The sequence below is a fragment of the Polyodon spathula genome, chromosome 3, assembly GCF_017654505.1.
Source record: "Polyodon spathula isolate WHYD16114869_AA chromosome 3, ASM1765450v1, whole genome shotgun sequence".
Classification (NCBI taxonomy): domain Eukaryota; kingdom Metazoa; phylum Chordata; class Actinopteri; order Acipenseriformes; family Polyodontidae; genus Polyodon; species Polyodon spathula.
The window spans coordinates 65,501,163-65,512,675 of record NC_054536.1 but is presented as its reverse complement, the minus strand read 5'-3'; the positions used below and the strand labels follow the sequence as shown (position 1 = coordinate 65,512,675).

At 37.0% G+C, this 11,513-nt stretch overlaps 1 protein-coding gene across 3 annotated transcripts in view; it reads right to left on the bottom strand.

The window, feature by feature from the left end:
- LOC121313325 (zinc finger protein 236-like) overlaps positions 1 to 3,752 on the bottom strand; it is a 114,228-nt gene extending 110,476 nt beyond the window's left edge. For 2 of the 3 annotated variants that reach the window (XM_041245731.1, XM_041245733.1), the window contains exon 1: positions 3,603 to 3,751. In XM_041245731.1, coding sequence (XP_041101665.1) covers positions 3,603 to 3,654 — 52 coding nt within the window. In that variant the 5' untranslated portion in view covers positions 3,655 to 3,751. Of the gene's footprint in view, positions 1 to 3,602 lie in introns of all 3 variants that reach the window. The other variant, XM_041245732.1, reaches the window with a different exon arrangement.
- Positions 3,753 to 11,513: the final 7,761 nt, after the last annotated feature.

Sequence of the window (11,513 nt, the reverse complement as noted above, 5' to 3'; positions counted from 1 at the left end):
TTATTCAAAACATTTTGTTCCTTTTTTTAAAAAAACTAAACGACAGGGACTGCAAATTATTAAAACAATCTATTTTAAAACTTAGAACATAACATGTAAAACGCAATTGTGTAACAGATCAACTATAACCAAAAAGTCCAGAGGGGGTTGCACAGATCTTTCGCCAGACCTGCCGCTATTTCTCGGTATACAGTGAACTCCCAAAAGTATGTGGATAGTGACACTTCTTTTTATTTTTTTGACTCTGTATTCCAGCTCTTTGGATCTGAAATGATACAATGGCTATGAGGTTAAAGAGCAGACTGTCAGCTTTAATTTGAGGGTATTTTCATCCATATCGGATGAACCGTTTAGAAATTACAGCATGTTTTGTACATAGTTCCCCCCATTTTTGGGTACCAACAGTATTTGGACAAAAAGTGGAACATTCTTGACTGGTCAAGTCAATCACCCAATCTCAACCCAATTGAGCATGCATTTCACATGCTGAAGTCAAGACTGAAGGCAAAAAGCCCCCGATACTAGCAGGAACCGAAGATGGCTGCAGTACAGGTCTGGCAGAGCATCACCAGGGAAGATACACAGCCTCTGGTGATGTCTATGGGTCGCAGACTTCAGGCAATCATTGCATTCAAACGATATGCGACCAAGTACTAAACATGACTACTTTAGTGTACATAATGTTAATCTGTCCAAATACTTTTGGTACCCTAAAATGAGGGTGGGGGGCGGGCTATGTACAAAACGTGCTGTAATTTCTAAACAGTTTATCCGATACGGATGAAAATACCCTCAAATTAAAGCTGACAGTCTGCACTTTAACCCCTTAGCCATTGTATCATTTCAAATCCAAAGTGCTGTAATACAGAGTCAAATGTGTCACTGTCAAAATATTTTTAGAGTTCACTGTATGTATTTATTTTTTGTTTCCACTTAGAGTGCACCCTGGATTTGAGTTTTGCCCCACAACGCTATGACAGCTCTGCTTTCTTGTTCTCCCAGTTCATGCTGCGGTTATCAGAAACAAAACAAACAAACAAAAAAAAAAAAAAAAACATTTGTTAAAAAAAAAAAAAAAAAAAACTATTCCACGTTTTTAAGCTAATCATTGGTACAATCAAAATATTTATTTAAATAACAACAAAAACAAACAACAAAAAGAGTGTGTTAAAGCATGTTTGAAACTAAACCAATAAATAAGTGGTTTACAATAAGGTAACTGGAAAAAACAATCCAGGGTAGTTTTTGTATTTAAAAAAAAATAAAAAAAAAAAATCTATTTTTTTTATATAATTCTCACCGATATACTCAAATATTACGTTTGTTTCTTTGACGTCCACATGCGTTTGCAACGGTTTAACAAAGAAAAAAGGTTATCGTCAAAAGTTAATATAGCCCAATGTATGGATAGTTAGGGTTTGTACACTTTTGACGACAACTTAATAATAAAACTTAGATATTTACAAATACTTCCCGATACAAACAGTCAATAAATTCAAATATTCAGGACGCTTGCATCTCAAGTCGTTCTTCTCTTGTGACGCTGCAATGGCACTGCACTCAGTTTCTTCTTGTTTAGATTCCGTGGACATAGTGCGTGAGCCGTCCTGATGTCAGGTGAGTTTATGCTGCCTTTTGGGGCAGACCTAAGCTGGCGTTGAGCCACGTCTTTAGTTGGTAGTTTTTAGGCCAGCTGAGAGTCAGCCGTGTGCGTTTGCACTGCAGAAAAAAGACCTGAGATGGCCCAAAGCCATCCTAAAAATGGCCAGTGTAAACATACCACTAGTGTCAGACAAATGTGTTTTACTTCCTTCTAAACTTGATGTGCCCTCTAGATATCGCTTAATTACTGGTATATGGCCAGTGTAATATATCTGCAATTCACTTTCACAACAAGGTACCTAGTTTGGATTCAAACCTAACACAGGGCAGCCTTATGCTGAACAAAAGTGATGATGATTCTATTTAAGTCAGACAGTGGAAGCAGAGCATAATTGATGATGATGATATTATTATTATTATTATTATTATTATTATTATTATTATTATTATTAAAGAGTAAGCCTAAATTTTAAATAAGAGTCCTCTGGGTGAAATCTAAATTGTTAACTCTAAAATTAGTGGGAATGTGGTCTCTAGATCAAAAACGAACACTACTTTAAAATGATGTACAAATCGAAGGTGTTTGGCTATACTGTACGTTAGATTTTATTTTATTTTTTTAAATAATACAACCTTTCCATTGAGCAAAATCCCGGGTGTAACATTACTGGGCGGTCTGTTTATTTATTTATTTTAAAAGTACAATACTGTACAGCACACAACGTTTGATATTAACTCTTCACAAAATTCCTTATTAACCAGAAACTGACATTGCAATTGTTTGTGAACGTTATAAAGGCTGCTAGAAAGAAAGAAAACGAAGGCAGCTGTGGTTTAAGTGTCATTCAAAACAGACACCCCCATACGGCTGCTGAAATTACGTTGCTACTGTAGTTCAATGCTAAACCATCCACACCTGTGCACTTTTACTATGAATTTCTTCTAGGTATATTTAAAAATGCATTACAACTAGCCTATATTCAATGTTGCTTTTAAACGGTGCCTAGTTGTACTATGTCAACAGTGTGTTGTTGTATCAGTACAGCGATTGGCAGCAGAGCTGCCCAAACAAAATCGTTCCATTAATAAAAACAAGCTAGTACAAATTACAGTCCTGTTATTGTCGTCGATTTTATTATGACATTAATCTCGTCAGTAAAACGATGGATTCCTAAATTCAGTTTCGGTAATAATAGAAATAAACCCTACCGCTCTTATACAAACTGCTTCCGCTGGATTCAGTTTGCAAAATACCTACTCCTATTATTATTATTATTATTATTATTATTATTATTATTATTTTCTAGACTACGGAGAAGTACAGTAACTACATAATTTTACATTATGTTTTACATTATATACATATTTTACATTATGATGTTTCGTAGCATGCATGACTTTTCTTTCGAAAACAAAATATACTGTATCACCAGCTCGTGTCAATTTGTATATCCACAGTAGTTACGTCGTTTCATAAAAACAAGTTAATACATATAACACATATGTATAATTTACTTAATTTGCAGTATAAGGTTAACTTTCAGAATACATCCAACCTCAAATTCAACTAGTTCTATCGTACCTGAACTCTAGTTTCGCCTATACTTCTGCAAAACATTTACCCATACAGAAACAAAACAACAGTTCGTAAGCAGAAGCCCCCTCACCACACATAACAATTATTTAAAAAAAAATAATAGGTTGACCCTTTCTAAGCCGTTTACTTGTACCTATCAACTTAGTCTGCATTTGGTGAAGGGTGTAAATAAGAATGATTAAGTAGAGCCAGAGAAACAATATTAATATCATTCCGCCTCAATCATTACTTTAGAGCACACACAAAAAAGAAATGGCTACCAACAGCAGAGTATCCGGGGACTATATACACAACATTAAAATATTTTTTTCTCAGGGACTCGGCCACCTGTCAAAGCCAAGCTAACATGGTTTAAGAGATTAAACAGCGTTTTATTTATTCCTATTACTTTGGTAGTGTTTACCTGTTTCGGCGTTGATTTCGTTCCTCTGTTTGCGAGGTCGGCCCCGCGGCATAGTTCCAGGTTTCGGGGTGGGTGTACTGTGAACGATTTGTGTTTCAAAATGGCGGCCTCCCCAAGCATTCTCAGCTGAGACGGTGCTTAGTTAGACACGAGGCCATGAGGATCAGTTCTGACAGTGGAAGAGGGAGACATCTAGTGTGGACAGATGGGAATAGCTTCTAGGCAGCCACCTAAAAAGTACTGCTCAAAAATGGTGCCTGGGCATGTAAATAAAAGCTTCATTATTAATAACGTATGCAGAGCTACCAAGTCTCATTTAGAGCACAATTTTTTTTTTTTTATCATCATTATGAATGGTCATACTGGTACCAAAAACACAAGGACTCCCTTTATACAAACAAAGCAGTCTGCCTGTAGGTATGTGCCAGTTTAGAGGTTCTTGATGGAAGGGGTGCATCTTTTTAAAAGGAGCTGTGGGGCACCAATGCCATATAACATTTCAAACATGTTTTCAATACAGAATCTAGAACTGTACATAAACTTAAAAGTCATATATCCTAGCTTATCACAAGGAAACATATTTTGTTATATACAACAGTCTTGAGATTGTTATGTACATAACATTTTTGATAACTCTTTATTATTTAGAAAGCAGTGCTGAATCTGCTGTGTACCACTTTGGTCATATGACAAGACAAATGATCATTTAGCGATATCTCAAATTGCATTTCAAAAGATCTTTAAATATTTAAAGATATCTGAAAATCATTTGCAGATATCTTTAAATGAATTTGAGATATCTGTAAAAAACTATTTTGAAGATATCTTAGTTTCATTTTTAGATTTCTAAAAATGAAATAGAGATGTCTCAAATTGATTTACTGATATTTTTAAATAATGTTTTGCTTTGGTATGCAAACTGTCATTTAGAGATATCTCAAAACAACTTCCTGTTCATTTAGAGATATATTTTAAAGCATTGAAATATATCTCTAAATTTTATCCTGTTCATTAGACATACATCTCAAAATGAATAGGAAGTCATTTCACAAGCACGCCAGCAGTTTCCTACAAATCTCCCATGTCCTGATGCATAGGATAAAAATCTAGATATGTATCCTGTTAAATTTTTCACAGCTGGTCTAGGACGTTCACTCAAGCACTGTACTGTTTGTTTTTTTTGTTTTTTTTCTCTCTCTTTAGCGGCTGCTGGCCCTCGTGCACTGCCTTGCCTTGCAGGGATTGTGTTCACATGACCAAATCTCAATTTATTGACATATGTCATATCCAGTCATATTGCAGAAGCATATTGTTTCCTCACTGCTGCTGCAGTATGAGTTGATGTGTATGATTTTGAGTATAATGTGAGAGCCAATGGAACATGAAGGACTGGAGTTAGCTATACCCTTCATTTTTGTACAGCATTCTTTGATCACAGGAAGCATAGTGTTGAAAGTTATGAGATAGTATATTAAATATAGTGGGGCTCAGCAAATGAAAATGGCATCTATCAAATTATTTTGCTGCTATTGCGGAATGAGCAGCATCACTGATAGCCAGGTTAAGACTGGAAGCTGCAGGGGACATGTTGCTGCTATTATCGTAGCTCTGACCCCTGCAGTCAGCTAGGGGGATTCCTTTTTTCCTCTGAAAACCGAGAAGTGTCTGTTTTAGACCTTCACCAGTTGTCACTTCTGCATTCAGAAAACCGAGAAAATGCTCTTTGATGCTCACACTGCCATCCTCAATATGCACAATGCGGAAAACAGCGGTCATCATCTGAGCCTGGCTTATGTCAGGTGTAAAGTCTAACATTGTGGCAAAGTACATTTTGATCCTGTTTAAAACCACCTTGCTGCTCATCAGCTGTATCAACTCATTCTGAATGTTCTTCCCAAGTTAGTGACTGTGCAGTGACGTACTGTACATGCTGTTTCATCAAAAAGTCACACTTTGCTAGAAGCAGCCTGAGCCAGAAAGTTTCCATTATTACATTCATACAGGCATTCAAGTGTAGCATGCAACACTGAGCCAAGAGCTGAACAATAGCAAGCAGGCACTGCAAAAACAAACATCAGTACTGATGTTCCTTCTCTTGGTCGATGGTCTTTTTGCATTCATGTACATTTCATATGCTCCAGAGATGCCTTGTGAGATTTTAAGTGCTCGGAATCATACGCAGGCCAAATGATCAGCAGTTACAAAACAACCAAATAAAGAGTCCTTTCTGATAGAATACAACAGCCATGTGCGACATACTCTTTCTCCTTTGGGCACCTTTTTGTCGTAGTTTTCAGTTGTGAAGCGACACTTGTACTGCAATGAATCTGCTGGAAAGTTGAACTTTTCTACCTGATTAGGGCCTTTAACCAAATCTACTTGTGTATTGTCATCAATCTTTGCTGGCCACATTCCAGCATCTGTGTTCAGTGTTCCCATTAGCTTGCGTGGTGCTGACTGACCCTGGCTGCTTTCGCCTTACTTCAGTTTGCTGCCTTTCCGACTGGCCCTTGCTGCTTTCTCGACTACATAGGCTTGCTTCAGTATCCCTGTCTGACTGGTCCTGACTTACTCCTTACCCTTAACCTTAACCCTCCATTATACTGCAAATCTTTAGAAATTTCTTTTTTTGTAATGCTCCCTATTGTTTCCTGACTTCTGCTCTTTAAGTTTTTTCGCTTCTTATGGAAGCACCATATAGATCACTTCTATAATGCTCCATCATATAATCATTCATGGCAATACAAGAAAAGGTCAAATAAAATTGATCAGTTTTTCTGTATGTGTACCTTTTAGTATGTGTGTAAGGCTGGGCTCACACTAGAAAACCTAATAAAAATGTAACATGGCAAACCTGACAATTGTTCACACAATGTGGAAATAAGGCATACACACACACATTCTGTAAAACATATAAACACTCAGAGACTCACATACCTGATACACACACACACATTAATTCACTACAGAAGCCCTGAACCACAGAAGAAGAACATAAAAACAGAATCTTGTATGTCCGTGATACTTTCTCGTATTTACATGATAATAATTAGGTACACACATGATACTTTCACTGACGTACCTAATAATTATGTACGTACAAGAAAGTATCATGTGTGTACCTAATTATTTACGGACGTAAAATAATATCTAAGACCCTAATGGATTTTGGTATCGAGCTTTCTAATGTAACTTATTGTGACCCAGGACCTCCCTGGTGTGCTTGATGCATAGGGTAAATTGACATGTAGCCTAAATTATATTTTCAACACAGTAATGTACAGTATTATATTCACAGTATTGATTATAATAAATAAGGAATACATATATATATATGGGCTTCCATAGACAAGTTATTAATTTTGACTCACAAATTAGATTTTGGGTAGTTTGATATGCTTATGTCATAGTGGTACTAATATTTAATTTAATAGATTTCCAATTAAAATAGTTTTGTTAGAGTTTTTTTCTTAACACACATTGTTTATGCATCACTGTTATTTATGGGGGGCCCATGAATACTGGTAGCTGTATTAAAGTCTTGGCAATTAGCAGTTTTGTAGAATCATTATCATAGTTTTGTGTCTGTGGTTTAAAGGCAGTAGTTGCAGCTGTTCTCTCATAAATGCTGTTCTCTCCATTAGTCAGTGGGTAGCAGTGCTTCTGCAGAGCCTTGTCATAATGTTGATACTGTATACCCAACCTCTGTACCAGATTATTGAATCTGTGTGTGTGACAGGAGGCTTGGTATGCACAGTATCAATTCAGATATGGACCTTTTAACATTTGCATGTGATTATTTATTTTTAATGTAGCATATCATTAAAAGATTAAATCTGTTATACTGATCAGGTATAAAACTTATAACTGGTCACTGTAATTTTTGGTTACAATGCATATATCATTTTGCTAAAATAGTAGTATGTTATTTAGCATAAACAACCCAGGATGTTTAATTTTCAATTAGAAAACTGGTATTATTATTATTATTATTATTATGGCAATTTAATTATATATATATATATATATATATATATATATATATATATATATATATATATATATATATATATATATATTCTATTTCTTTGGGAGAGTGGTGTTAGTGATGAGGTAATTCAACAGCTGCAAAGCCACTAGATACATGTTTTCAAAGAATGAGTAAAATGACACATTTAAGGACAGGAGTGCTGTGAAACTTAAATATAATGAAACTCTGGTATCCTTTTTACTGATTATTAAAGACCCAGGGAGCGTGTAACCACACAGATACTGTATTAACTCCAGTCCTTGTGCAGACCTCAAGCTACAATATGACTTCTTGCTTTGCCTATTCAATCTTAAATACCTAGCCCAGTGAGTCATTGCTAGAAGATGGAGAAAATCTCCTTGTTGTTGACGACTCTTGCTGCACCATACATCAAAATGGAATTTATGAGTTTCATGTGCAAAAAAAGTAGTGCAAAAAGTGAGCTGCAGTGTGCAGATACCCACAGGCTAACTGACCGAAATAGTGACAACACTAGTTGCTGGATTTTATTATATGCATGACTTTTATTGTATACAATTGCTTGTTGGATTGAATTGAAAATGTGGGTAAACCTTTATGTTGGTGGTCTACGAGTCATGCACAATGGTAGATTACAACTAAATGTTCCACCAAAACCTTAAACCCGCTCATTAGGCAAACACTGTTTTATTTCATACTGTACATACTACACGTTTATATGGGGAATACTTGCAGAAGTGCCAAGTAGAAGTAATCTAAATTCTAATTGGGTCAAGGTTTTTTTTTAGATTTTTCTACTCCCCATCACTGGTGCTTTAAATGCTCTACAGCTGACTAGCCTGACATGCCTATCTTAAACAATAATGCTCAACAAACCAGAATACACCATTTCGGAGACTTTATAAAATATTGCAGAACCAATATTACCAAATTCTTCATGACACCCAGAGGAGACCTAGCTCTAGACTAGAGATGTCTAATCAGGTTTAATATTTAAAATTATATAATTACCTACTTCAGGGTCTGGATGGAGTTTTAATTAAACTACTTAGTACAGGGTTGGAACAAAAACCAAGAGAGGAAGGGCCAACTTTGGCCACCCCTGCTCTAGACTTTAAATTTCTATATTTCAGCTACCTGATTTGTAGATTATAAATCACATATAAAAAAAAATCAACCAATAACACGGAAAAGAACAGGCATTTACAAAAGGAAATACATTTTCAGTGTCTTGTTGATGTTCAATGTTATTTTTGTCTGCATTTGTCATTCCCAAGAAAAGGGCTTTGGTATCACTCCTGCTAACATCCTTTCCTGGAGAACAGGACAGTTGCCAGTTTCAAGGAAACAGCTGGCCACAACAGCCTGCCACAAATGTTAAGCTGCTTCCATTTTCTTTGATTAATATATTGTATAGAGTGGCAGGAGAAGCTAGTTAATATAGATTAACAACAACAGGCCCAGTATAAATATTGACATATCAAATTCTCATTGTTCTTTGAAACATTTTTGTTCTGCAAAATAAATAGATGATCAGTAGCATGCAAAAAGCGGAACCTCCTATATAATTTTCTTTCATTCATCATACTGCATGCAGTACTAACCATGCTTTGTAAATGTATTACACACTGATATAATACATGAGAAATAAAGGAAACGCACATGCCTAAAGTATTTAACATGTAAAACACTTTCAAGAGCAGAGCTTGGGTTGTTGTAAGTATTTCATCTGGGAATCATCATTGACCAGAACATGCAGTCCACATCTGTGTCCATTTTTTTGCAACTTTGACTGCATTCTTCAGGTCTATTTCATGGTATGTTTGTGGTTTTCATTCCTACAGATCATAAAGGCTTAGATCTACAGTATTGTTCAAAAGTAAAGTGAGGTGACTGTGGCAAAGTAGTTTGCAGTGCTCAAAACAAAGACAAACAACAAAGCACTGCTGAAATGATGGTTTATTTATAATCCAAAGTTTGATGACAACAGTAAACAATAAATACAACAGGCAATACACAATGATGCTTGACAGCATTGAATTGTGCACCATACTTTTGTTTTTCTTTTCATTTTTGAGTCATTTGTAAATGCTTCACATGTGCAGGCCTTAAAATAGCTTAAAACCACAGCCTCCTTTGCACAATTATAGTGATGGGCATGTAGAAAAAAAATCTTTATCTGACCGTTTCTCTGCTATTCACAACACACATATGCATTTGAGCTGTTTGAAGGGCAAAGAGGAGTACAATGATTGTTTTGCACTGACCTGAAAACCACATGTGGCCGACCCTGAGTTTGCTAATGATAGTCCCATGAACGCACTCATAGTCTTTGAAAGAGTAGAAACAACTATTGCATCTGCTGAATATATAAAATGGAGCATTTTTCAGTCCTAGATTTAGTACTCTGGATTTATTTGGACAATGAGTTTCTCTTCAGAAATGCAGTTAGCGCAGCAAGGGGTAACCAGTGTTTTAGGTTCACACAGCTGTTATAGTATTTATTAATACATATATTCCTGGTGTCTGTAAATATGAAAATGATTATTCCCTGCATGAAGTCCAAAATGTATAAAACTTTACCACAGTACTTTTTTGATGTTTGGCTGTGCTTTTCCCAGGGTTATAATATGCATTTACCATAGCTTACACTGGTTTGCCATGTTTATTAATGTACTGTACCATACCTCGCCTTCTACACTGAACAAAAATATAAACGCAACATGCAACAATTTCAAAGATTTTACTGAGTTACAGTTCATATAAGGAAATCAGTCAATTGAAATAAATTCATTAGGCCCTAATCTATGGATTTCACATGACTGGGAATACAGATATGCATCTGTTGGTCACAGATACCTTAAAAAAAAAAAAAAAAAAGGTAGGGGCGTGGATCAGAAAACCAGTCAGTATCTGGTGTGACCACCATTTGCCTCATGCAGCGCGACACATCTCCTTCACATAGAGTTGATCTGGCTGTTGATTGTGGCCTGTGTAATGTTGCCCCACTCCTCTTCAATGGCGTTGCGAAGTTGCTGGATATTGGCGGGAACTGGAACAAGCTGTCGTACACATCTATCCAGAGCATCCCAAACATGCTCAATGGGTGACTTGTCTGGTGAGTATGCAGGCCATGGAAGAACTGGGACATTTTCAGCTTCCAGGAATTGTGTACAGATCCTTGTGACATGGGGCCGTGCATTATCATGCTGAAACATGCGGCGGATGAATGGCATGACAACGGGCCTCAGGATCTCGTCACGGTATCTCTGTGCATTCAAATTGCCATCGATAAAATGCAATTGTGTTTGTTGTCCGTAGCTTATGCCTGCCCATACCATAAGCCAACTGCCACCATGGGGCACTCTGTTCACAATGTTGACATTAGCAAACCACTCGCCCACACGACGCCATACACGCTGTCTGCCATCTGGCCGGTACAGTTGAAACCGGGATTCATCCGTGAAGAGCACACTTCTCCAGCATGCCAGTGGCCATCGAAGGTGAGCATTTGCCCACTGAAGTCGGTTACGACGCCGAACTGCAGTCAGGTCAAGACCCTGGTGAGGACGACGAGCACGCAGATGAGCTTCCCTGAGACGGTTTCTGACAGTTTGTGCAGAAATTCCTCGGTTCTGCAAACCCACAGTTTCATCAGCTGTCCGGGTGGCTGGTCTCAGACAATCCGCAGGTGAAGAAGCTAGATGTGGAGCTTACATGTGGTCTGTGGTTGTGAGGCCAGTTGGACGTACTGCCAAATTCTCTAAAACAACGTTGGAGGTGGCTTATGGTAGAGAAATGAACATTCAATTCTCTGGCAACATCTCTGGTGGACATTCTTCCAGTCAGCATGCCAATTGCTCGCTCCCTCAAAACTTGAGACATCTGTGGCATTGTGTTGT